The sequence below is a fragment of the Cibotium barometz genome, chromosome 14 (genome assembly GCF_041138505.1).
Source record: "Cibotium barometz isolate CiBa-2024 chromosome 14, ASM4113850v1, whole genome shotgun sequence".
NCBI classification, from domain to species: Eukaryota; Viridiplantae; Streptophyta; class Polypodiopsida; order Cyatheales; family Cibotiaceae; genus Cibotium; species Cibotium barometz.
Window position 1 is genome coordinate 20,398,418 of NC_141059.1, and position 27,907 is coordinate 20,426,324.

General features: G+C 45.8%; 2 protein-coding genes across 8 annotated transcripts in view; both read right to left on the reverse strand.

Moving 5' to 3' along the window:
- Nucleotides 1–27,701, reverse strand: part of LOC147631770 (pentatricopeptide repeat-containing protein At3g03580-like) — a 42,842-nt gene extending 15,141 nt beyond the window's left edge. For 4 of the 7 annotated variants that reach the window (XM_086808305.1, XM_086808308.1, XM_086808306.1 and 1 more), the window contains exons 1-2: nt 27,564–27,701; nt 26,755–26,930 (exon numbers count right to left, since the gene is read on the reverse strand). In XM_086808305.1, the coding sequence (XP_086664431.1) occupies nt 26,755–26,781 (27 nt within the window). In that variant the 5' untranslated portion in view covers nt 26,782–26,930; nt 27,564–27,701. The remainder of the gene's footprint in view (nt 1–26,754; nt 26,931–27,563) is intronic. The other 3 variants (XM_086808307.1, XM_086808303.1, XM_086808304.1) reach the window with 2 other exon arrangements.
- Nucleotides 8,425–10,972, reverse strand: LOC147631771 (uncharacterized). The gene is made up of 3 exons (XM_086808928.1): nt 9,558–10,972; nt 9,147–9,462; nt 8,425–9,016 (listed from the first exon to the last, which is right to left on the reverse strand). Exons 1-3 carry the CDS (start codon nt 10,970–10,972, stop codon nt 8,591–8,593), a joined length of 2,157 nt encoding a protein of 718 aa, XP_086665054.1. The 3' UTR covers nt 8,425–8,590.
- Nucleotides 27,702–27,907: the final 206 nt, after the last annotated feature.

The following is a 27,907-nucleotide window of genomic DNA, read 5'->3' on the forward strand; positions in this document are numbered from 1 at the left end:
CGAGCTGAGCTAACTAGGTTGACGTACCGACCAATCTCCTCCTCGTGACGTCCCATACCGCCACGAAGCTGCCCTCGCGGGCCACGAGATTGCTGCCGGCCTCGGCTGCATAAAGCAGGTGCACGTCTGCACTAGATCCAGGCTCCAAGACCATAGAGCTCTCACAAACTCGCGAGACTCTCTATAATCAATAACTAACCTTGGCCACCCTTTTATAGGCTCTTGGCCGGTCATCGGGCGTCCACACTTGGCCGCCCGCCCGTCCATACTTGGGTGCCCGCCCGTTAGTATATCCCTAACTCAGCTCGTCAATCAGCCTGCCTAGTTCCAAGCTTCCCCAAGCCTCGAAACTAGTCTTGCATGCGTATAGCACACGGTAGATACCCACTGAAGGCACTGATGCCGATCTTTTTGACAAGTTTGTGTCAAAATCAGATTTCCAAGAGTTCAAAGTAGCTCTCGAAGCTTCTTCGACGGAACGTCAGGCACAAATCGCAGCCCAGATGCAGGCTTTGCAGAACTCCATCGCTCTATTGACCACTACCCTCTCTACTTTCTCGGGAATGGATACCTTGGCTTCTGCCTTAGGCCCCAATATTACTCCGGAACCGTTTGGGGGCGAGCAAAAGCAGCGAACCAAGGAGATCGTGGACACTTGGCTACACAAGTGGCAAGTTCACTTTCAGTTTCATCCATATGATGATGGAAAGAAGATACAGTTAGCAGCAGGTTTCCTATCCGGCAAAGCTTTGCTTTGGTGGAAGGAACTGAACCCAAAGCCAACGACTTGGGCACAATTTGAAGATATTTTCAAGAAGGAATTCCTCAAGAAAGAGGATGACTACGATGTTGTTGCCCGGTTTTCAGCTTTGACCATGACCCGCAGCACCTCACTTATGAGGTCTACCTCCAGAAGTTTCGAGACTTGCAGATGAAGGCTACAAAGATGGATCCCACTACTCTTTTGGGGTTTTTCGTAGCTGGTTTACCCGACTCGTACCGATTACAGGTTAAAAATAACAAATGTAAAACTTTGGACGAGGCCATTCATTCAGCTCGTATCTATGATGATACGATGGTCTCTTCCAAATCAAAACCCGTTACCGAGCAGGGGAACAAGCATAAAAGAAAGTTCTCCGCACCTATGGCTAACACGAATGAAGGCAAGTCTTCGGACCAACCTTCGAAGAATTCCAGTTCGACTCCAGCGAAGAAGAAACGACTCCTTAGGGCTTTGAAGCTCAAGAAGGAAGGACGTTGTTTTATCTGCGAAGAAAAAGGACACATGCGTAATGAGTGCCCGAAGCAAAAGGGTACCAAGTCAAACGCAGGACCCAAGCCAAAGGCAGCTAACCAGTTGTCTTTGACAGGTAAGTCAATTACTGTACTTTCTCGCCCTAGCACTTGTTCTGATTGTCTGTTCAATTCTAAGGTATTTGGCATGCATGATCTTCTCCGAGTTTATGGAGAAGTGAATGGCCATAAAATTCACATTCTTTTAGACCCTGGCAGTTTGCATAACTTTGTTAACTACAAACTTGTGCAGAAATTGAGTCTTGATACGACACTTAGCGACCATACCTATGAGGTACGTCTACCTGCGGGCAGACAAGTTTGGGATCGCAAGGTGGAGATGCTTCCAATCCAGATTCAGGACTACAAAGATACTCTGGAATGCTATGTTATGCATCTGGAAAATGTAGACTTGTTATTAGGGATTGAGTGGTTTAAGACTCTTGATGTCCAGATAGATTGGTCTAGTCATATTTTTTCTTTTCAGCATAGGGACACCAAGTATAGTATTTTAGGTGATTGTATTCATCCCTCTCAGGGACCTCTTGTAAATACAATTGATTTTGGAAATATAATGGATTCTTCTTTGTATACCGCTTTCCATTGTGTATTGATTCCACTTTCTTCTTTTCTCATCCCTTCCATGGATGTGAATGAATTAAGTGTGTTTGAAAGCAAAGAATTACAGAAGATACTTGATTCGTTTCAAGATGTATTTCCTAAGGAATTGCCATCGGGTTTACCACCTGAACGGGTAGTAGATCATCGTATTGACTTGATCCCTGGTGCTCATCCTGTGAGTATTCCACCTTATAGGATGAGCCAAGCTGAGGAAGATGAGTTGGCTAAACAACTCGAAGATTATTTAAGGATGGGCCAGATCCGTCCAAGTAAATCACCTTGGGGTGCACCTGTGTTGCTTAGGAGAAAGAAGGACAATACTTGGAGAATATGTATAGATTACAAGAGATTGAACAAGTTGACAATTAAGAACCGTTATCCTCTCCCTAGATCAGATGACCTAATTGACCGGTTAGCAGGAGCGAAATATTTCACGAAGATAGATTTGCGTACTGGCTACCACCAGATACGTATTCATGAAAGGCATGTCGAAAGAACCGCCTTTCGAACTAGGTATGGCCATTATGAGTTTCTCGTATTACCTTTTGGGTTAACCAATGCTCCAGCCACTTTCCAACAAATGATGAACGATCTTTTTCGTGAACATTTGGGGAAATTTGTGGTGGTGTTCCTGGATGATATTTTGATATATAGCCGTACTCTTGAGGATCATGTCAGACACCTCACGATTGTCTTATCTATTTTAAGACAGAATCGACTATATGCTAAATTCAGTAAATGTGAGTTCTTTATGACCGACATCATTTACTTGGGACACAAGATCACTAGAGATGGATTGAGCATTGACTATGACCGAGTTCAGAAGGTTTTGGACTGGCCTATACCGCGAACAGTGAAACAACTTCGTTCTTTTCTCGGTTTTGTTGTTTTTCTTAGGAAATCTGTACGGGAGTACTCTCAGCTCACACTACCGATGACCGACTTATTGAAAGGTCGTGGACGTAAGTCCAATCAGCCTATCACTTGGAATAACGATTTGGATATGGCCTTCAGACTTTTGAAAGATAAAGTCAAGGAAGCACCTATCTTAGCATTGCCTGATCCTAGTCGGCCTTATGTTCTTGAAACTGATGCCAGTGACTATGCTATCGGGGCTGCTTTATTTCAAGATGGTAGACCGGTTGCTTTTGAAAGTAAAAAGCTAGACGACACTCAATCTCGTTGGCCAACCCTTGAGAAGGAGCTTTATGCTGTGATTCATGCTCTCAAGGTTTGGAGACATTATTTATATGGCTCCAAGTTTGTGGTATTGACTGATCATCAGTCAATCAAGTATGTGTGTGATGCGGATGATTTGAGAGGCAGGAAAGCTCGTTGGGCAGAGTTAATGCAAGATTTTGATTTTGAGATCCGTTATCGGAAAGGGTCCATGAATAATATTGCAGATGCGCTTAGTCGGATTAGAGAGGTGAATACTTTGTCGTTCACCGAGATTTCTACTGACTTATTTCAGTCATTGAGAGGGCTTTGCAGGACTGATAGTTATTTTGGTCCATTTTGGCAGAAGATCCAGGACGGGAGCTCATTGATTGACCAAGACTCGGTGACTCAGCAGTCTACTATTCAGGCTGCAGGAGGTCAGTGGATGATTCGGAATGGTTTACTATTCCGTAATGACAAAATTTGTGTACCACAGATCCCGGACATTAGGTCCAAGATTCTGAAGGAGTGTCACGACGCACCTTCTGCTGGACACCCTGGGGTACACAAGACACTATCATTAGTGAAACACACTTTTTATTGGCCGAAGATGAAAGGGTATGTAGAAGATTATGTTCTCAAGTGTCAGATTTGTCAGGCAAATAAAGCTGAACGCTTTAGACAGGCTGGGTTGTTGCATCCTTTGCAAATCCCAGGTAATAAATGGGAAAGTATTTCCATGGATTTTATTACCGGATTGCCAAGAACACATCAAGGCCACGATTCTATTTGGGTTGTGGTAGATCGCTTGACAAAGATGGCTAGATTTTTACCGACCCGGAAGACTATTACAGCTACGCAATTAGCTCGGCAGTTTATCGAGCAATTGTTTAGACTGTACGGGTTACCGCAGGACATAGTCAGTGATAGGGACTCTAAGTTTACGAGTGACTTTTGGAAACTTGTTTTCGAGAAGTTGGAAACAACTTTGAATTTGAGTTCCTCAGATCATCCTCAATCTGATGGCCAGACTGAAAGAGTGAATCAGATTTTGGAGGATATGCTTCGAGCATATGTATCCAAAAGACAGAGTTCATGGGAGGATTATCTTCCTATGTTAGAATTTGCATATAACAGTACTAAGCATACGAGTACAGGGTTTAGTCCTTTCATGCTTATGTATGGTTTTCAACCAAGATCACCTGTTACAGTAGGATTCTCAGGACTTCAGCATGATGCAGCACGTAATTTTTTGCAAGATATGCAGGAAATGTTACAAGTTGCGAAGGAATCTATTAGAAGTGCTCAAGACCGAGACAGGTTTTATTCTAATAGACATCGTTCACCTAGAGAGTTCTCTGAAGGAACGATGGTGTATTTGCGAGTTCCGAAAGATTCCGAGACTTTACGGACAGGTAGATCTCCGAAATTATCCCCTAGATACTGTGGACCATTTCGTGTTACACGACGGATTGGTTCAGTTGCATATGAATTGGATTTGCCTTCTCATGTGAAAGTTCATCCTGTATTTCATGTCAGTAGACTTAAGGAAGTACTGGGTGGAGCAGATCAGTTAGTTACTCCTCAAGAAATTATCGATGTCCAGGACATGACATTTGTTCCGCACGAACCTGAAAAGATTCTTGGATTTCGTGAACGAAGATTGCGTCATACGCTTATCACGGAATACAAGATCAAGTGGAAGGATCGTGTTGAGGAGGACGCTACATGGGAGACATTGACTTCTCTTCAGAGAGATTACCCTGGCTTTTTAGTGAGCTCAGGAGTGAGCTCTTAGAGGAAGGGGAGTATGTCATGTGCACAGTGGGTATCTACCGTGTGCTATACGCATGCAAGACTAGTTTCGAGGCTTGGGGAAGCTTGGAACTAGGCAGTCTGATTGACGAGCTAAGTTAGGGATATACTAACGGGCGGGCACCCAAGTATGGACGGGCAGGCGGCCAAGTGTGGACGCCCGATGACCGGCCAAGAGCCTATAAAAGGTTGGCCAAGGTTAGTTATTGAATATAGAGAGTCTCGCGAGTTTGTGAGAGCTCTATGGTCTTGGAGCCTAGATCTAGTGCAGACGTGCACCTGCTTTATGCAACCGAGGCCGGCAGCAATCTCGTGGCCCGCGAGGGCAGCTTCGTGGCGGTATGGGACGTCACGAGGAGGAGATTGGTCGGTACGTCAACCTAGTTAGCTCAGCTCGTGGCTCGGTGGGGACAGCCAAGACTGTGGGCTTGCCCACGGCTGTCATGGTTGGGAGGTGAGTCAGGCCTGCACCCCCTTTGTTGTTTGTTGTTCGTTTGTTTGCAGGATTCGAGTTTCGAACCAAGATCAATCACGAGGGGATCCGTGGGGATTTGACAATGATAAATGCATGGTCAGAGACAAAGCAAATGCCTTGACCTTGATGCTTACTGGTACATTATGTCATGGACTTTATGAGTTGGATGCATTTCAGCCAGTGGATCAGTCTGCTTATCATGCATTCACTCTTACTCCAGCTATGGTTGATGCGGAGTTATGGCATGCTCGCATGGGGCATGTAAATTTTGGTAGTCTTATGCTTATGCAGCGACATAATATGTTTACAGATCTACCTCTCATGGAGAAGCCTCCAGATCACATTTGTGAAGGATGTATTTTGGGAAAAATGCACAGGTTTTCCTTCCCACGTGATCAGGCTCTAAGAGCAACTGCAAAGTTGCAACTTATACACAGTGATCTTTGTGGTCCCATGCAGACAAAGTCATTAGGTGGTTGCTTTTATTTTGCAACATTTATTGATGACTTCTCTCGTATATGCTGGGTCTATCCTTTGACACAGAAATCACAGGTATATGATGCATTTTTGGCCTTTGTAGCACTTGCTGAGACAGAGTCAGGATGCAAGGTGAAAACTCTCCGTTCTGACCGAGGGGGGGAATATATGTCACATGTGCTGAATTCCTTTCTTGGGAGTAGAGGTATAAAACATTAGTATACTACTCCTTACACTCCACAGCAGAATGGGGTTGCAGAAAGGAAAAATCGGTCACTCATGGAGATGGCCAGATGTATGCTAAAGGCAAAAAGACTACCACATATCTTTTGGGTGGAAGCAGTAATGTGTGCTTGTCATATTTTGAATCGATGTCCCACAAAGGCATTGGTTTCTATTACTCCTTTTGAGGCTTGGCATGGCCGCAAGCCTTCTGTATCGCATTTTCGTATCTTTGGGTGTCTTGCATATGCACACATACCCAAAGAGTTGAGGAGGAAGCTTGATGATAAAGCCACAAAATGCATTTTTGTTGGGTATAGCCGTGAGAGCAAGGGCTACAGGTTATATGACCCACTATCCAGGAAGATATTCATCAGTCGGGATGTGATTTTTGATGAAAAATCAGAATTATCCATGGCTGGTTATGAGGCAAATCAGGCTGAAAATGATGTGTTTGAAGGTCTACTACCCATGGAGTTTCATTCCACTGTTGGTGATCCAACTCATGAGGGTACTGGACAGCCAGCAAATGATGTAGGTGGTGCAGAAATTCAGCAGCCAAATGAGCCAGAAGCTGAACCAAATATGGGACAGCAGGCACCACAGGTCAGACATATACCTAGATGGTATTTGAGGACATTACAGGACAGCCATTTAGAGGGTCCTCTTGCTGGTCGTACTCGTAGGGAGACAAGGACCAATGAGCATGCACACATCATGGATTTGAATCTGGTTATGGCAGCCAGTTTACAGGATGATGATGAGCCTGATTCATTTGTGGATGCACGAGATAATGTGCATTGGAACAAAGCCATGCAGGATGAAATTGATTCTATTAAAAAGAATCAAACATGGGATTTGATTGATCTGCCCAAAGGCAAGAAAGCTATTGGTACTAAATGGGTCTATAAGTTGAAAAGACATGCAGATGGATCCATTGACAGGTACAAAGCCCGTCTAGTTGCAAAGGGCTATGCACAGAAGAAGGGCATTGATTATGAGGAGACATTTGCTCCTACATCCCGTATGTCGACACTTAGGTGTGTCATTGCATTGGCTGCACATCGTGGTTGGGTTGTTCACCAGTTGGACATAAAGACTGCATTCCTACATGGGGACCTCGAGGAGGAAGTTTATGTATTTCAGCCCATGGGATTTGCAGAACATGGTCATGAGGGGAAAGTATGCAGGCTGAAAAAGGCCTTGTATGGGTTGAAACAAGCTCCACGAGCTTGGTATGCAAAAATAGATGCTTTTCTACTCACTCAGGGATTTGTGAACAGTCCATCAGAGGCCACTTTGTATGTGAAGAAACAAGAGACAGATCTGCTGGTCATCAGTCTTTATGTGGATGATCTCTTGCTCATGGGATCAAATGATGACAAAATTGCAGCTTTTAAGGAGATACTGCAACAGACATTTGACATGTCTGACTTAGGCCTTGTACATTACTATTTGGGCATACATTTTGTGCAGGATAACAGAGGCATTGGGTTGTTGCAATCACGTTATGTTGCTAAACTTCTGGAGAAGTTTAAATTTCAGGATTGCAAGCCTATCAGTACTCCTATGGAGCCTGGGATGAAACTGTCACTACAAGATGACAGTGTTTCCTTTGATGCCACTACATATGCTCAGGCTGTTGGGTGCCTCATTTACTTGTGTAATACAAGGCCAGACATTCAGTATGCAGTCTCTCAGTTGAGCAGATTCATGCACAGCCCACGGTTGTCACATTGGCAAGCTGTGAAGCGTGTATTCCGTTATTTGCAGGGTACCTTGTCTCTTGGGTTGCTTTATCCTGAGGGGGGTGACGTGCAGTTACACGCTTACAGTGATTCAGATCGGGCTGGTGATTTTGATACCAGACATTCCACTAGTGCATAGTTGCCACACGTTTTTTGAAACGCGTTTTTGAAACGTGTTTGAAACGTTTCAAAAACGTTTCAAACAAATTTCCAAAAGTTTTTTAAAAGTTTTTTTCAAATTTTTTTTCAGGTGTTTTTTCCAGGTTTGTTTTAGGGGGGTGTCCATAAATTTATGTTTGGTACAGTTTAATGCTAAAATCTACATTCAACTTTCATATACATGAATCATGATACATCATGAATGATGAATCCATGATTCAAATTTCATACTGAATCCTGATTCTTAATACATCATACATGATTACAATTTACATCATACAATGATCATACATGTAACATGAATCATGATACATCATACATGATACATGGCAGTCTTCAGGAATCAGGAATTAGATCATAGATGGCAAAAACCCATATAATTATTAATAGCATAACCAGTTTGAAGTTACAAGTTACAACTTACAACATACTAAGCAACATACTAAGCACTAGTGAATAGTGTCAAATGATAAATCTGAAATCTGAAATACAGATGTCTGTACCGAAAGACCAAATACAAAAACTCTGAAAAAACAAATGGTCTCCAATGTCTGGAGTCTGGACTCTCAACTCTAGACTCAAGTGTCAAGAGTCAAGAGTCACTAGTAGTAACTAGTAACTACTCAGCATCATCCTCCTCTGAGGAATGTGAGTCTGTGTCGTAAGAAGATGAAGCCTCAGCCTCAGCCTCAGCACTCGTAGATGCATGATCTGCTGATGTCGGTGCCCGTGATCGTGTCATAGTAGCTGGTGCCATCATCTCCTCATATAGCATGGCATAGATGTCGCGCTCCTCAGCAGGGATCTCTGGTACGTCCTTCACTTTCTCTATGTCGATCTTGTCGACATTCACTTGGCGCGGCTCAATGGGATTGCCTTGCTGCTCAATTAAACGGAGGTTGCAATGACAATACACCAACCGTTCTAATTGAGCAGTGGACAATTTGTTCCTCTTCTTTGTATGGAAGAGGGCCCATGTGCTCCAGTTTCTCTCACATGGACCAGAGCTGCAATCCTGTGAGAGGACTCGTAATGCAAGGCGTTTCTGTCAAAAGATAACAGAAAACTTTATAAATAATAAGAAGAAACAACTTATATAAGTTGTAAGTACTAAGTTGTTACTTCAAAGTGCAAACTTATTACATGTAAGTTGTAACTTGTCAGTGGGCACTTACCAGAACTGGAGTACCGATGCCATATTTCTCCCACCAAGAGACTGGCTGAAGCTGAGTCTCTCTCAAAACTGCAGTGGCTCTCCCAAAGGCATGACTCCCATTCCGAAATACTAGGAGCTCATCCTCTAACTTCCTGAGGAGCTGAACATCACCTCCAGTCCAGGTCTGGATGTAAGACTGCCATCCCTCTTCTAGCTCCTCATTGTTGAACTGCTCCTCATTCCGCCATAGTGGGTGTAGTATATGGGCAACCGCATGGATTGGCCTATGAAACCAATCCCATCTACGGTTCCACACCTCCCTGATGTCCTGGATCCTGTTCAACGACACTTGGAAGCATGGAATTAATATCAATGTATAATGTGGCCACTGGCAACTAAAAGAACAACAATGACATACAATGATACATACCTCTCAGCTGATAGTATAGTGCATCGATCTAGGGCCTCTCCAATGCGGTCCATGAACTCATATAAGAGTCCAAGGGTGCTGCCCTCCATGTCCGTAATGCGAAGCACACTATATATAGGCTGAGTGGCCGTGACAAGTGCAAGGGCCTCAGCCCACCAAGTGTCTCGCATTACCGCGCGCACAAATGCTACTGCCTTGGGATGCTCTCTATCATCCCATGCCATCCACTCCTGAGAGACAACAGTGCGGAGTAAACCTGTACGGACCCGCACAAGCCTCTCAACCACAATGAGCATGTAAGCAAACCTGGTGTTTGAGGGCTTCAACAACTCCAAATCACTGTGTGCACGAAACATAGCTAAAACCTTTGGCCTCTTGGTGACAAACTTCACCATGCTCCGAGAAGTACTAAAGAGGTCGGCAATCCACCCAATTTTGGCCACATCCTCTATCAAGAGGTCCAAGCTGTGTGATGCACATGGAGTCCACACTATCTTTGGAAACTCATCCTCTAACATCCTGCCCATAGATACACAATTTGACCCATTATCTGTAACTACCTGCACTATGTTCTCTGGGCCAATCTCTAGCACTGCCTCACGCAAATGTCTCCATATGAATGCTCCAGTAACAACTGTACCTGGAACCGAGGCATCAATGGCACGCAAAAACATTGTGCCCTTACAACAGGACACCAAAATGTTATATACATTTCTCTTTCTCATGTCTGTCCAGCCATCACAAAGCAATGTGCATCCATATTTCTGCCAGGTTGCCTTCAAAGGCTCCATCTCAAGCTCCACTGCCTTCTTCTCCTTCCTTAAGTGGGTTTTGCGAAGGGACTCATAAGATGGACCCTCCCACTCATACCCAATGCGGCTGATAGCTTTAATGGCCTTCTTCCAACGAGGAGTACGCACGACGTGAAATGACAAAGCGCATTGTATAAACAACTTTGTCAATTCACGTGTGGCCTCCTTGACAGCTTGCTTTTGTATGCCTGCTTTAATGCCTGCCCTCTTTAGAGAAGGCACGGTGGGCAATGAAGATCTGTGGGCTACAGGAATGGAGCTAGACCCACCTGCTTGACTCTGCAAATCATCCTCTGTCCTAGCTCTTTTGGACACATCACCTACAGAATCTGTATCCTGTACATCATCATCAATAGGCTGAATTCCCTTTGCTGCTTCATGTTCTCTCTTCCATTGCTGAAGAGACGCTACAACCTCTCTTGGTACTTGACTGCAAGGGCCAATGCCTTCCCCTCTTACTCCTGTAAAATGGGCCTTTACCCTAATAATAGACCCACCTGACACTTTGGCACAAAAATTGCATTTCCACCTTTCTGTGCCTGAACCCCCATATCTGCTCACAGGAGTTACGTGGTTCCACATGGCATCCTTAGCCCGAGGCATGATGAATGAATGAAGAAATTTGGGCAACCTGGCAAGAAATGCCCAAATTTCAAATCTGAAATTTGGTCCAAAATCAGAAAAAATCAGCATTTAGGGTTATTAAAAACCTGAGAAGCAGGGTGCGTAGGGGCCGGAGGAGTAGGCTTGGTGCGTAGGCAAGGTGTGCATGCACCAATGTAGGCAACCTGGCAAAAAATGCCCAAATTTCAAATCTGAAATTTGGTCCAAAATCAGAAAAAATCAGGATTTAGGGTTAGTACAAACCTGTTACCTACGGTGCGTAGGGGCCGGGGGAGAAGGACTGGTGCGTAGGTAGGGGTGCAAGCAAACCTGGAAGACTTCAAAGGCTGGAAACGTCTCTTTCAAGCGTCACTTTCAAAACTGAAATGCCAGGAGATACTGCATCGTACGTTTTCTATCATAAAAAAAAACTGGCCCAGCAAAAAAACGCGTTTCAAACGTTTGAAACGTTTGCACGTTTCAAACGAGTAGCCTAAAGTTTGAAACGCGTTTTTTTGCAACTATGCACTAGTGGGAATTGTTTCTTCCTTGGCGCTTCATGCATTTCTTGGCTAAGCAAGAAACAGACCACAATGGCCACTTCGTCTTGTGAGGCAGAGTACAGAGCAGCCTACACTACTACTGTTGAGTGTGTTTGGCTGCGTCGTCTTATGACTGATATGGATATTTCAGTGGAGGAGCCTACACCTATCTATACTGATAGTCAGAGTGCCATTGCTGTGGCCAGGAATCCTGTGTTTCATGCTCGCACGAAACACATTGAGATTCACTATCATTTTGTTCAGGAGAGACTCCAGGCAGGAGATATCAGTCTGATCTACTGTCCTACAGATCAGAATGTGGCAGACATCTTCACCAAGGCATTACCACGTCCGAAATTTGAAGCATTCCGCAATGCTTTGAATTTGTTTCCTTTTGGTGGATGATGTACAGTGATCACATATCACTCCAGGGGGGTTTGTTGGGTTTTATGCTGTGTATGCACCCAGAGGAGTGCTAGTGATCATCAGTAGGTTACTGGGGCACTTTTTACTTCAGTTAGTGGAGGTTTTTTCCCCCAGTTTAGTTCAGTTTCACTTATATGCAGTTTATAAGTGTTTTGGTCCACCCGGCACATTTATGGCCGGACATGTGAACACTTATCCTTTAGGGTCACTATCATGTGGCTTGTACTTGATTTTTTCTATCATTGAAGTATACAACAGTCGTGTTCACTCCTCCTCCTTGGTTTCCACGCCTGATTGCTTTCTGTAAACCCTAACCCTAACCCTGTTTGTCTTCAAAAACATCCATAAATGCTGAAAGTGGAGCTTGCACGTGTGACACCGCATAGAGGCCGATCCCCCCTTGGAGTATTTTATTACCCAAGGAGAATATTATCATGTACAAGCTTTGAGGGCCTTACTCTCCCCACGGGAGATGCCGGATTATCCATATACAAATGCCATAACACAGCCCAACACAAGGCTACCAAGCCGGAACACAGGCTGTATAAATGCCGAGCCAACAATATAATCCATATACCTCCATGTGGGTACTAATTCTTAACCAAAAACCACGGGCCTTCATGCAATGGAGCTGGTACAGCAAGTACAACTCTCCATTCAGCCGACCCCCCCTTGGAGTATTTTATTACCCAAGGAGAATATTATCGTGTACAAGCTTTGAGGGCCTTACTCTCCCCACGGGAGATGCCGGATTATCCATATACAAATGCCATAACACAGCCCAACACGAGGCTACCAAGCCGGAACACAGGCTATAGAAATGATGAGCCAACAATATAATCCATATACCTCCGTGTGGGTACTGATTCTTCCCCAAAAACCACGGGTCTTCATGCAATAGAGCTGGTACAACAAGTACAACTCTCCATTCAGCCGGTACAGCAAGTACAATGGTTGGTACAGTCGGTATAGTGGTTGGTATAGCAGGTACGGTGGCTGGTACACCACTTTGTTGGAGTAGGTGAGCACAAGGGAACCGTTCTGGGTGAGTTTGTAGAACTCGTCTTTGAGATTGGTCATGCACTGCGGAGGTAGAAACCTTGTCTTCAGATCGGACACGAAGGTGTCCCAATCCTAGTTTCGTAAGCTAGTGTGAGGTGTGGAGCCGCCAGATGGACTTTATCTTGGGGGTCTGTGATCTTGGAAAGTGGAAAATGGGTTGTGGCTGGGGTTGTGGAGGACTGAGAAGGGGTGAAAGAAGTTACTAGAGTTCGTAGTGTTTGTTGGAGCTGGTCCCTCAAGTTTTTCGGGCCTGTTGCTCGTGGTTCACCTTTGCTTCAAGTTCTGCCCGCAGTCGCTCCTCTTTGGCCTTGCATTTGGCTTTCTCTGCCAGTTGTTCAGCCAGTCTTGCTTCACGGTCTCGCTCTTCTTTTTCAGTCATCCATCGACACCACTCCTCCATTGAGGAACTTTGGGTGTCTTTTGCTGGGCCAAGGTTGCCTGTAATTCTGCCATTTTCTTTTTCCGTTTGGACTCTTTCGAGTTGAATGTGGAGCTGTATTATCTGCTCCTTTAACTTCTGATTGTCTTCGTCTTCTTTTTGCAGAAGCGTTGGGGTCCAATCAGGTGAAGGGACATGGGGAGATGCCCATTTATGATGAGTAAAAAAGGAAGATCAGGTCCTGGACATTGAGTCTTGTCCGCCTCGGGACTTCAGTGAGTGTGAACTTGGAAGTGGTCATAATTTATAAGTGACTTTTGGGCGCCCAAACTTTAATAAAGTCACAAGTGGGAACGTACTCACTGATAAATATTGGCTAAGTCCTAAGGGCTATTTGAGCCTAGATTGGGTAATACTTACCACCTGTTCACATGCCACACAACCATGTCAGCAGACAGTTTCACGCGCACGGTTCACGGGCGGGCGTCCCCTAGCCCGGAACTACACATAGGTCATGCAGGCATGAAAACAGCATGCAATTTCATTTGCAAGCAAGCACATAAAGATGCTTGCAATTTCATTTGCAAGCAAGCACATAAAGATGCTATGCAATGCAGCATTGGCATGAGCAATTTCCGTTCATGAAACCATATAAGACCAGGCGTTTCCAGGCAAGTATATGCGATACCAGACCCAGTGGAAAGCCAATCCTCCAGGCGTTTCCGGGCATGTACACAAAGGCACAAGTCCCAGCGGAAAGCCAAGTCCTCCAGATATTCCGGGTATGATAACGTCAAGTCCCAGCGGAATATCATTTCCAACTATACAGTATGACACGTGTCAATCACATGCATAGGCACATTCCATAAGCCATGGACACCAATCCAATATGTACATAGTGTGAAAGCAAGAGTGAACCATTCGGGTGACCAAATGGTGACAAAAATCCTGTCCATCATTCTGTTAAATGTGGCAGGTGCATTTGTCAAACCAAAGGGCAGAACAACCAAAAACTCATACAACCCAAACGTGGTTCGAAATGCTGTCTTATGCTCATCCTCGGGTCTAATACGTATCTGATGATACCCGCTTTTCAAGTCAATCCGACTAAAAACTGTGGAGCCCTGTAAGTGGTCCAAAATGTCATCGATCCTCGGAATGGGGAATCGATTCTTGATGGTATTCTTGTTCAGCGCCCTGTAGTCAATACACATGCGCCAAGAACCATCCTTCTTTTGCACTAAGAGTACAGGTGAGCAAAAGGGTGATGAGCTAGGCTGTATCAACCCTTTATTCAACAGCTCCTGTACCTGACTCATAATTTCTTCTTGTTGGGCTGCACTAACACGGTACGGCGGTCTATTTGGTGGAGTACTACCAGGAATTAGATCAATGGCATGATCTTCTGGCCTCTCCGGAGGAAGTTCCCCTGGCAATGACTCGGAAAAACAATCTTGGAACCCACATAAGAAATCAGTCCTATCCTTATCTAACATAGACAAATTAGACTTAGACTCTTCATCTTTTGCATCCTTTACATAAATCAAGTACGTGGAAAGATTCTTTTTCATTACTGATGAAATTGCCGAAGCTGATACAATAGGAACAGATTTCCCTTTAAGTTTTACATCCAAAACATGTTCTTTCCCTCTATGAGTCAAAGTGATCTTCCTATTGTATGTATCCACCACCGCATGTACTCTGTGGCACCATGGCATTCCCAACAAAACATCACATCCATCAAGTGGCATGATGAAAAACTCTTCACTGTCCACATAACCCTGCAAATGAAGCCTGAGCTTCCCAATAATAGAAGTGACGGGTTCTGCATACCCTGGACAAGCCATGTTAGCCTCATATAACGGCCCCATCTCCTCTGCACGAATCCCCAATCGGCCAGCCAAATTCGGTGAAATAAAGTTGGCTCTAGCACCTGTGTCAAAGAATATCAAGGCATTTTGATCTCTTACTTTGCCCCATGCCTTGCACAACTCAGTCTCTTCACCACCTGGCTGTTCCCCAACAAGATCAGGAACTAACCCTACAGAAGGTTTTGGTTTCTTTGACTTGGGCTCTCCTTTATTGTCAGAGTCCTTCTAGGACTCTCTCTTGGGACAATTAAAAGACATATGTCCCTCTTCTGTACAGCAAAAACATTTTCGAGCATCTGCTATGCCCTGCAAAAGAAGAGTAGACCACCACTGCAATGCATTGCCTTTGAGAAAAGTCGCAGCTTTTCTCACCTTAGAGGACTCCGTGTAATTACCACCAGAAAAAGCAGCATCAAACTGCTGTAAGAAGGTAAGTGCCTTTAAGTTATCTTTGGCCCCACTGAATGTATCAAATTTCACAGCAGCTCCCCCTTCCTTATAATCCTTCGCCTTACCCATAGGCGTTAGATTATCGTAAGGAAGTGGCTTCACTAGATTGCTACCCCTAGCATTCATGCCCATCATAGGGTCAACATTTCCAATTCCCACACCTAGCATGCCATACATTCCAGCCATGTTTCCAAACATACCATTACGCATACCGGGCTGCATGCCCCCATACATATTTGCTTGCATTCCACGTTGCATGCCCCCAAACATGTTTCCTTGCATTCCGGACTGCATACCACCATACATATTCCCTTGCATACCAGGCTGAAAATTTGCTCCAAAAGTCCCTGGCATACCCATGCCTCCCTGAGGATAGCCCCCAGTCATGGATTGGAACACAGAGCCACCACCAAAATAACCTGGATGCATAGTCTGCTGAGGAATAGATGGCTGTCCGAAGAAAGAACTCTGTGAGTTAGCACCAAAAGCATGTTGCATGTTCGGAAACTGTCCAAAAGATGGATCCTGTGGGAAGGCAGCACTATGACCCTGAGGAAGGTTCTTAGAACGCACCTTCTTCTTCTTCTTTTCAAGCTCACAACGGGATCTCATAAATTCAGCAAACTTCTCACTTTGTGTGAGCTGCATAAACACATCCATTACACCAGCCAAACGATTTTTAAACTGAGCATCATCTTCCTCTTTACTAGGCATATCTTCTGGCTGTGTTACATCCTCATATTGCTCATCATCTGCAGCATGTTCTCCTGCAAGAATATCCTCAGATTCATTTCTCTCAGGAGAGGTCTCTTGCTCTTCCTCTTCATGATAAAAATACTCATCTTCTGTATCAGACATGTTGCTGAATTTTTCAGCGATGACTTTCCTCGAGTCAACCACGAGCTCATCCCCTTAAGAAAGTTGATGATGGGTCCCGACAAACGGAACCTTGAAACCGGCCTATGGTAGAAACCAAAGTGCGGTAGACTAGCAGTCACCCTTCCACTTGTAGTCCAAATATAAAAACAAATTTATTTGGAGCTAGAGTGTCCCAAAACTGTAATGAGAACGACACCTGTTGGCCCCAAAGCTTGGCGCCCCTTTCGGTATTTCTTTATTCAAATTCAAAAAGATGTAAAGCTGAGTATAACAAAACCAGCCAGGAGAATACACCTGTATGTCCAATCTGGCAGCCCACAAGACCTCTTAGCACAGAGGATTCACACAGATCTGTGTCCCACAAAAACAACACTCTGTGTTTCCCTCTGATCAGCCAAGACCATTCAGCAGGGCAACCTTGAGCACACATCTAGCATATCCCATGTACATGGTTCCACAATTCAGCACAAACATACATCCACTGTCCAATCTCTGTTTCCACCCTTTCAATCTGCCATACCCCTCTTCTCACAAGGGGCCAGATAACACAACTCTGCAACAGACATAGGCCAATGGAAAGAAAGAAAGATGGACAAGTTCAGAGCTTACCAAATCAGCACGTGATTCTGCACTCGTGAGGCCAATCGTACCAGTTTGTACTTGCAAGAAACTATCTGTACTTGCCTCCCTACAACCACTTGACTGGTGCACCAACTAAACTCTGATAAAGCACTGCCTGTAACTGCTACACCAGGAGATGCACCGCCTGCAGTCTGTTCAGGACTAACAATACGGAAGCCGGTACCTGTCCGTACAGGTCAGCATAATGTACCTGTCCGTACTATCTCTGCGCCTGCAGCGGCACAACCTGCAGCACGTACTGTACCCGCCTTCAGCTTCTATCAGCGCCGCCTGACCTGCAGCAGTCCGTACACCTGTACTTGCTGTCGTACAGCTCTGTACGACCTACAGCACAGCCGAAGCCAAAGCCTGCAACACAACATGCACCTGCTTTCAGCCCCTGTCAGCGCCGCCTGTACCTGCAACAGCTGTACCCTGTACGGAAAACAGCAGTCACGCTCTTCTATGCAATCGACCAGCCTTCTCCTCTTCTCCACGCTTGAAAACTTGCACGTAATCCCAAAAGCAAGAGAGAGAGAGATGAGAGAGGCGCGTAACTCCAAAAGTGGAGTGGCCTCTCTCCAAAATTATCCTAGGCCCCCAACTTTAATATTTATTAAAGTTCCCTAGGGGCCACCCATGATTCAAACATTAATTATATTAATGTTCTTGGTCCCCCTTCACACCTGGAGATGTCCACACATCATTCTCTTTGTCCGGGCACCCCAAATGTGAATCATTTAATATTTTTGCTCAGCAACCACGGTCCACCATGCCCACACTTGTGCTGTTCCATTTTCACAGGGTCATGACACAGAGGTTCTGAGGTCTTAACTGGCCAACGGTCGAAAGGCCGGAATAACAACAAGAAGGGCAAAGGGAAGGCTTCATCGGAGAAGTCTTCTGAGAAGAAGCCCGACAAAGACCGAGAGAACCTGAATGCCGAGAGGACTTGCAATGATTGTGGTGAGAAAGGCCACTATTGGAGGAAGTGTCCCAAGTGGACTAGGAAGAGTGCTGATTCTTTAGCATGGAACTGACAAGCCTAAACTAGGATCCCTGACAATGGGTTCCACGTCTTGGCCACACTACGGGTGACACGAGTCTTGGCCTCAGTACGGGCAACGCGAGTCCTGGCCTTAGTACAGGGGACGCGAAGCTGCCTGGCCTCCCGTACCTTGGCACGAAAAATAGAGGAAGACCACTTGGGCATTCTGTGTATCTGGTATGGTACCGGATACCAGATCACTGAGTAGATTATGTTTAGGACAAGGGGCCAACCCATAGGGCTACCCCGGATCTGAGTGTGGGCATGGGAATGGTGTAGAACCACCCCCATGAGGGCCAGGAAGGCCCAAGCTGAACCCACCAGCCATGGAGGGGCTGTAGGACAGCCCTAGGGCACAGATAAGGCAATCTCCAGGAGATTACAGCCTTTATATGGCTGTAGGGCATGTATGGGGCAGCCCATACAGGCTGCCCAGCCCTGGGATTGTGGACAAAAGTTGTGTCCAGTCAATCAGAAGCAGGCGCATCACTTTCAGCCTGTTAGGGAAAAAAAGCAGTATTTTTTGGGATTTAATTCAGCATTTATTGCTGAATTTCACCAGTCGTGGGACATTAGCCTGTTTTTCAGCTGGCCGATTGCTCCTGAGGAGGAGTATAAATAGTGGAGGCCATAATCCCATCATTCATCTCAGTTTTCACCAAGTGCTCAAGCCAATCAAGGGCCAGTCAAGCCAAGGAGATTGCCAAGCAAAGGGGTGGACTTCTGAAGGTCAAGGGCAAGATTTTCTAGCCAAGAAAAGGTCAAGTTTTCTGTATTTGTTTTCAGATTTACATCATTCTAATAAAGCAAATACACCATCCGTGGTGGGGGCCCTACAAAGGGTAATTGGGACCCAATACTGTGTCCTCTCCATCTCCCCCTTCTCTCTCTATTTTCTGCACATCCCCTTTCAGTTTGTGCGTTAATTTCCGTCGTGAAAAGAGTGCTGATTTCTGAGTTTTGAAGTACCGATCCTTCTCCGAAGCTTCCGCATACTACAACCTGTAATGGCATCATGGGCATCATGGAGAAGAGCTGCCCTGAATGACTTCATGACACATAGTTGGCCTTTGTAGAAAAGCCAACCATTGCGTATCAGAAAGTGGCATGGTCCCGTGGCGTCCAATGCCTGTTCCCACTGTGTACCGAATTCCTCAAAATCCGCATACGTGTGCTTCATGTCATCTAGTCCTGTACCAACAAGATCAAGTCTAGTGGTCTGAATCGTAGACACTTGTTGTCACCAGCCTGGACATTTCCCAGTATGAAAGGAGTCTGGTGGACTCCAGGATGTCTAAATATTTGGAAGGTACAAGCTTTGGGAATGGGAGATTATCCTAGAATACAAAGGACCACACTTCTAAAATTTAGGAGAGTTGCTATTTTTGGCCCGACTCCGATGAAAATTCTGTTCGCGGGTCATTACGTCTGGAATTGAGCAGATACCAAGAGTTGGCAAAGTGCCTATGATAGAATGTCTACTAGTTGGGATATTTTTAGAGGTAAAGATTATGGAAGGACCCATCTTTTAGATTGGGACATGTGGCAAGAAAGTGGACCAAAGTGAAACAAGTGGCCTGACACTTGTTAGAAAATGGATCAAAGTGAGACAAGTGGCCTCACACTTGTCACTTCAGCTATTGTGTGGCTCTCCACTTGTCATTGTAGCCTTCTCTTGCCATTTTAGCTCATGGGAGGCCCAAATCTATAAATTGGAGCCCTCTCTCTTCATTAATGGAGGCTCTCTTGCTGCACACTAGCCTCTATCACCGTTACAGGCTGCCCTAATGATGGCTACTCTCTTTCTCTCTCTCTTGAAGGCTGCCCATGAAGAATACCGGCTGTTGGAGACTGTTTTGGAGGCTTCCATCGCAAAGAAATATTGAAGGCAAGGGTATTTAATCATTTATTATGATTTCTAGCCATTGTACTTGTTGTACCAGTCCTTGTACCGATTGTACCAACTTCTGTACTTGCTGTACCACCCATTGTACCTGTTGTACTAGTCACTGTACATGTACCAACATTTGTACTTGTTGTACTTGATCACATCAACTTAGGAGTCGGGGAAGTCCGAGGAGGAGAAGCTAATCAGGGATTGGATCCAAACATTCGGTTCCCTATTCGAAACTTCGAATCCCAAAGTTATGATAGGGCTTTGACTCTTGCGCAGAACCACGAGATGATGCTCAATGGAGGCAAGCCCAAAATCGCTCTCCTCGCCCCCAAACCCCGGACCAAATTTTAATAAGTGCCTAGGGCCAAACTTATAAAGGGTGCCCCTTTTATGTGTGTAGGAGAGATGTGGGTGTTAGAAGTCATCTCTTGTCTTTATCGTACAACCAGGGCCTCTATTGTGGGTGTTAGAAGTCATCTCTTGTCTTTATCGTACAACCAGGGCCTCTATTGTGGGTGTGCCCGCCTTGTACAGGTGTTTTATCATTTTTCCTAGGTGTTTTATCATTTTTCCTTACTCCCCGTATTTTTTCCCCATTTTTTCCATGATGTGGGTGGCTGCCACAGGAGCCTCTGATGCTGGCCGACTGCACTCATGTGTACCAGGAGCTGGCCAACTTCATCAAGAGGGGTCATGATATTTTTCACTGCTGGCCGACTGGATGTGCCCAGTCATGAGGGCCACTAGTGCTGGCCGACAACATGATGGGGCCATATAAATAGGCCCCATTGCCCCACATTGTACTTATTCAGTTATTTCTCGGGATCTTGTGTATAGAGAAGAGTTATAGGCCTCTCTCTCTCCTTCTCTTGTGCTGTCTATTTTCTGCACTCTACTTGCTCTTGTGGTCTCAAGTTTGGTTATCATTTCCGCTGCGTATTTTGACATGGTACCAGAGCCCTAGGCTCTTGATAGATCTTGGGAGTTTTCTGAGCAAGAGGGGAATAGTTACGTTGCTGATTGGTGGACTGTTTGGACTGTTCGGGAAGAGAAGTTGCAAGAGGAAGGCAGGCTAAAGTGCTGGACAACCACTTGCAGGTTTAGAGTTTTTTTTTTCCCATCCACCCACCCTTTTTCAGTTACATCCCCGAGATGGTAGATTTGTTAGAGATGGCTGAGAAGCATGTGAAGATCCCGACTCTCCCCACGTAACCAGTGGACCGTCAGTTGGACGGGAACAATTACGGCATCTGGAAGGTGATGATGGAGTCTGTGCTGGAGTCATATGACCTTGCTGATTTCATCGTTATCGGGGTTCCACGGCCGGAAGCAGAGGAAGGGGAGTTACTGCGTCGATGAAGAAGGACCGAGAGGCACACGCACAGATGTGGGATCGTGTCAACGCTAGGGTCCGGTCATTTATTTTCCTCAATTGCACACCACAAGTGATCAATCACGTAAAGCACATGACGCTCGCCAGAGGCATATGGCAGCACAAGCTTCTCTTTATAACAGGGTATCACCCATGAAGAGGATCTCCTTGGAAGTGCAGATGCAAGTTATGAACCCTGCAAAGTCATCGACGATGCGGGAGCACATTAACAAGCTGCAGGCTCTTCAGCAGGAAGTCCTCCAGGCTGGGAAGGAGAGATCATCTGAAGACATGGCCATTACTTTGCTGTCCCACTTGCCTGCTCAGTATTCCGCTTTCTACTCTTTGATTACGAGTGGCAAGCTCAGCACCATTACTTGGGAGGAGCCTGTGCCCATGGTCTTGGACCAGGAGGAACGTTTCACGAACCCTCCTCACAACAGTGGTTCGGAGGCCTTAACTGGCCAACGGTCGAAAGGCCGGAATAACAACAAGGGCAAAGGGAAGGCTTCACCGGAGAAGTCTTCTGAGAAGAAGCCTGACTCAGAACGAGAGAAGCTGAAGGCCGAACGATCCTGCAATGATTGTGGCGAGAAAGGCCACTATTGGAGGAAGTGTCCTAAGCGGACTGGGAAGAGTGCTGATTCTTCAGCCTCAGCTGCAAAGACTCCTGCATTTGTGCACTTAGAGATGATGGACTCCGATGCTTCATCGTCTTCGAGCGAGGAGGCAGTTGGCTTCACCGCGAAGGATACCCGAGAATGGATTCTTGACAGTGGTGCTTCCAGGCACATGACTCCGTCCCGTGACTTCTTTTTGGATCTGAAACGGCAGTCAGCTCGCATCTTTATTGGGGACAACTCCACTATTCCGATACACAATGAGGGCCAGATGGAGATTATTCCCGACGGCAAGGGGGGCAAGCATGCTTCCCGTGTTCTTTATGTCCCTGCTCTGGGTTTTCATCTTCTGTCAGTGCATGAAGTATGCAAGAATGGCTTTCGGGTGGAATTTGAGGAGCATTCAGTTGCTCTACGGGACCGTGAGACTGGCCAGGTTGTTTGGGAATGCGGTGTGGAGAATGGTATCTACAAGCTCTCTGCACTCTCCTCGTTTACAGGTTCTCAAGTCGGAGATCTGTGGCACTTTCGTTTTGGCCACTTAAATGTGGACGCACTGCGGCGAGCTTTCCGAGACCAGATGGTGGTTGGCTTGCCAGATGTTGGCAGTAGGCAAGGACGTTGCAGTTCTTGCATAAGAGGTAAGCAGCACAGGGAATCGGCGGGCTTCGAAACCGTTGGAGTTGATTCACCACTGACTTGTGTGGACCTCAGCAGACACCATCATTGGGAGGATCTCTCTATTTTATGCTGCTTGTTGATGATTGTACTAGATTCACGTGGGTCTACTTTCTTTCACAAAAGGACCAAGCTTTTGCAGGGTTCAAGGATTGGCACGTGATGGTGGAGAAAGAGTCTGGATTGCAAGTAAAGACACTCAGGGCTAACAAAGGAGGTGAATTCTCCTCGACTGTATTTCTCAGATTTTGTGCAGACCATGGCATCAAAAGGGAACTGGCCAATACCGGATCGCCCTCAGAGAATGGAGTTGTAGAACGCAAAAACAGGACTGTGGTGGAGATGGCGAGGACCATGCTGGAGCATCGTGATCTTCCTCGTCGCATCGTGATCTTCCTCGTCCACTTTGGGGAGAGGCTGTGGCAACGGCTGTCCATACCCTCAACCGATCTCCGACGACTTCACTACCTAACATGACTCCGTTTGAGGCATACTTTGGCAGGAAACCTGATGTCTCGCACTTCCGTGTTTTTGGGAGTGATGCGTATGTACATATTCCGAAGAAGCAGAGGGGGAAGCTTGACTCCAAGTCCCGCAAGCTTATATTTGTGGGGTATAATTCTCTTTCCAAGGGATACAGATTGTATGATCCAGACAGGAATGAGATTGTTGTCGGCCGGGATGTGGTCTTTGATGAGCATGTTCCAGTATCCATTGTCGAGGAGCCGTCACTTCTTGGAGATCCAGAAGAGTCTGATGATGATTCCCAGACCATTGCTCCAGTTGATCACCCTCAGTCAACACAGGAGGTTGAGCCCGCAACTGCAGTAGAGCCCCCGCAACCGCAGGAGGCTCCACGATCTGTTCGAGTACCTAGGTGGTTGTTGGACACCCTTCGGGAGTCGGGTGTCACGGAATTACCCTCCGAGTGGACCACAAAGGACGGCCCTCGAAGATCACACAGAGTTCGAGACAAAAGCAATACAGCGGAGCTTCTTCAGGTAAACTATGCTCTGATGTCTCGTATTATGCGGGACAAGGAGCCCACTTCCGTCAAGGAAGCCCTCTCACAAGATACTTGGAGGAAAGCCATGCAGGTGGAACTTGATGCCATCGAGAAGAACAACACATGGGAGTTGGTACCGAGGCCGTCGAAACGGTCAGTCATTGGTGTCAAATGGATCTTTAAGACCAAATATGCGTCAGATGGGTCGGTGGACAAACACAAAGCCAGACTTGTGACTAAAGGTTATGCTCAACGGCCAGGCATCGACTACGAGGATACCTTTGCACCGACAGCACGGATGTCCACGATTCAGACCGTTCTTGCCCTTGCTTCTTCTCAAAGGTGGCCCGTGTATCAAATGGATGTAAAATCTGCGTTCCTTAATGGTGACCTGCAGGAGGAGGTGTATGTTGAGCAACCTCTAGACTTTGTTCTTCCAGGATCAGAAGGGATGGTTTACAGGTTACGTAAGGCCTTGTATGGTCTTAAGCAGGCTCCCAAGGCTTGGAATCAAAAGATTGATTCCTTCTTTGTTCGGACTGGATTTCAGAGATCGGTTGCAGATCCTAACCTGTATCTCTTTCGGGAACGCGGCATGGTTACGATTATCATCCTTTCTGTGGATGATCTCATTCTCACCAACGGTCATGTGGAGCACATTGGTGTGACGAAGGCTGCCTTGTCAAAGGAGTTTGAGATGATCAACTTAGGCTTACTCCACTTCTTTTTGGGATTGGAGATCTGGCAGACCCAGAGGGGGTTTTTTGTCTCTCAGCAGCGGTATGTTCATGAGTTGCTTGAGGCCTTTGGGATGGAGAACTGCAAGCCTATTACTTCGCCAATGGACCCCAACACAAAGTTAACCGTTAATGATCCTTGTGAGCCACTTGATGCCTCGCAATATCGAAAGTTGGTTGGTTCATTGATCTGGTTGCTGAACACCAGATTGGACTTGAGCTTCTCCGTGGGGCTGTTGAGCTCTTTTATGCAGATGCCATTGAAGTCTCATTGGGACGCAGGATTGCGGATCTTGCGGTATCTGCAGAGTACGAAGGATCTAGGACTCTTTTACACAGGAGGGGATGGAGTTAGACTCCAAGGTTGGAGTGACTCAGATTGGGGAGGAGATCCAGACACGAGGAGATCTACTTCAGGTTACAGTTTTACCCTCGGCTCAGGAGCAGTTTCTTGGAGCAGTAAGAGGCAGCCAACTATTGCCCTTTCTTCGACAGAGGCAGAGTACCGGGCTGCTTGTGGTGCTACTTGCGAGGTTGTGTGGTTGCGGAGGCTGCTAGGCGAGATTGGGTTTCCACAGAAGGAGCCCACAGTCATCCAGTGCGATAACCCGAGTTGTATAGCTATTGCTCGGAACCCGGTCTTCCATGCCCGGGGACCAAGCACATAGAGATACAGTATCACTTTGTACGTGAGAAGATCTTGGCTGGTAACATCTTGCTACTTTATTGTTCAACGGAGGACAATGCGGCGGACCTCTTCACGAAGTCTCTACCTCAAGCTACGCTCAGGCGGCACTCCAGCTCCCTTGGGTTGATTTCAAGGCCAGGAGCTGAGAGGGGGTGTTAGAAGTCATCTCCTGTCTTTATCAGACACCAGGGCCTCTGTTGTGGGTGTGCCCGCCCTGTATAGGTGTTTTATCATTTTTCCTCACTCCCCATATTTTTTCCCCATTTTTTCCATGATGTGGGTGGCTGCCACAGGCTGGCAGGAGCCTCTGATGCCGACTGCACTCGTGTACCAGGAGCTGGCCAACTTCATCGGGAGGGGTCGTGGTATTTTTCACTGCTGGCCGACTGGATGTGCCCAATCGTGAGGGCCACTAGTGCTGGCCGACTGCATGATGGGGCCATATAAATAGGCCCCATTGCCCCACATTGTACTTATTCAGTTATTTCTCGGGATCTTGTGTATAGAGAAGAGTTATACGCCTATCTCTCTCCTTCTCTTGTGCTGTCTATTTTCTGCACTCTACTTGCTCTTGTGGTCTCAAGTTTGGTTATCATTTCCGCTGCGTATTTTGACGGTGGGCACCCCTCATAGGCACCCAAAAACACTTAGGGTAAGTGTGTGGGGCTGGCCAGGCGGCCCAAGGATGACGGCAGGTTCCCTCCACTCTCTGTCCATTGTGTGAGCTAGGCAAGGACACTGGCATTCTCTCCTACACCCAAGCACCCCCATTGGTTGTACGACATGTATAGAACCCTAATTCGCACTGTACAGATGCATATGGACATGACGTACAACCTGTCAGAAACCCTAAAATCCAGTCTTTGAGCATTTTTAACGCTCAGAAATCTACCTTATGTATGGCTCACACACCTTATGGCAGTTCCTTTTCAAAAATGCAATACTAAAATTCTTGTTGTAAATAATGTGGCTGCTTTTGTTTCTGCTTACCTATCAGCTCCAATGTCATAAAACACTGGTTAGATTACCCAGCCTATGCCACTTAGACAAATGGTCATGGTCTATTGACCTTTCCTTTCACTTTCTTGCCCAAGTTTGTACTCCGGTTTTAGGTCTCATATGCCATATATTGATTTGAGTGATTAGAACCTCACTCCCTCCCAGCCACATGTGTGTGTGGTTACATGTCTGTGTATGTGTTGCATGTGTGTGTAGATGTGTGTGCATGCATGTTCAGGTGCCATCATTGTTTGTTTTGCAACCGTTACCAACAAAGCTCTAGTTGTGCATATGCCATCATTCAGATTCATTGCTTGTTTTGCAATCATTATCAACAAAGCTTTACTAACAATGTGTAATCATAACAAGTGTTCCTGCATGTGGGGAGAGGCGTCAATGCTTGACAATGATGTAAGGGCAGTAAACGTGACAGATACCTCAACTATAAATCATGTAAAAGTTTACAACTGATTTTGATTGGTAAAAAGGACCAACAGAGGCACTCACAAATGGCAAGAGGAGGACATGGTCCATTGTCGTTCTGTAGAATGATTGGGACAGAGCAGCTGAGAAACTCCACAACCTTTGTCTTGTAAACTATTTCAGCCTCCTGGTTCACATTGTCATGGGAAGCAATTACCATGCGGCAGATGCTGAGCCCACCCGCTGCCCTGGCATGATAACTTCAAGATGAACATTTGTGAATAAAAATACAGAATTCAATTCAATCATTATTATATTTGGCAACACAGCCAGATGCACTGCACATGTTCTACGGTCTACCCACCCCCCCCCCTAACACCACACCACACGTGCACCCTGCCTCCACAGCACACATACATGCACTCGTGTGGTATTCTATGGCCAATCTGATGATTCAAAATGATTAAATTTTTTGGTGAAATAACCATCTTTACAATTCTGTACTAGTCTTTGACCTCAAAGCTATGTTCAAAGGAAGTTTCAAGGGTCTCCAGATGTGTGGCTTCACGTTGATGGTGGCCATGATAGCATGTCAGAGCGCTCCTAAAACATTTTGAATAATAAAGTAAAACTTTGCATCATTTTTAAGAATTAATTTATGCTTAAATCTGGATAAATTATCTTAATCTCTGTTGAAAACAAATATTAACAGACTGGAGATTAACCTTCGGTGCGCGGTTGTTACCTGGAACCCCAAGATTAACAGACTAGGTTAATTTACTTAACAAAGATTAAGATTCGGCGCCGGATTACGAGCGATGCAATGTCACAGTTTAATGTTTTGAATTAGACGGATGTAGAGTCAATCTGCTAGAGTTAGGATTAAAACGCACCTTAAGAGATCAGAAGCCGGCGCTGCGATCGGATTAACGAAGCTGGTTAGCGCCTTTAGGGTTTGTTAACGCGCGGAAACATGAAGAGGATAAAACAGGAATGAGCAAATACAAAACCCACGAACTTCGAAGCCATCAAAATATTATTACGTAATAGAAGTCATTAAATATGGTTATTAGTTATTGACGGGGATTTAATTAATACAACCTTGATTCTTGGAATGAGCCTTTTATAAGAATTGTGAGACCTTAAATAGCGATTGAACGTCACGACGCACAAAAGGTCAGTTGACCATAGTAAGGTATGTGCAAGAGTCTCTTTCAAGTCATATTGTTTTGCCTTG

What these genes read in the sequence shown, in the direction of transcription:
- LOC147631771 (XM_086808928.1), bottom strand. Translation starts at nt 10,972, where the DNA reads ATGCCTCGGGCTAAGGATGCCATGTGGAACCACGTAACTCCTGTGAGC. An exon ending in ACTATACTATCAGCTGAGAG is followed by an intron (nt 9,463 to 9,557) that starts GTATGTATCATT and finishes GTCGTTGAACAG; the next exon opens with GATCCAGGACATCAGGGAGG. An exon ending in GCATCGGTACTCCAGTTCTG is followed by an intron (nt 9,017 to 9,146) that starts GTAAGTGCCCAC and finishes ATCTTTTGACAG; the next exon opens with AAACGCCTTGCATTACGAGT.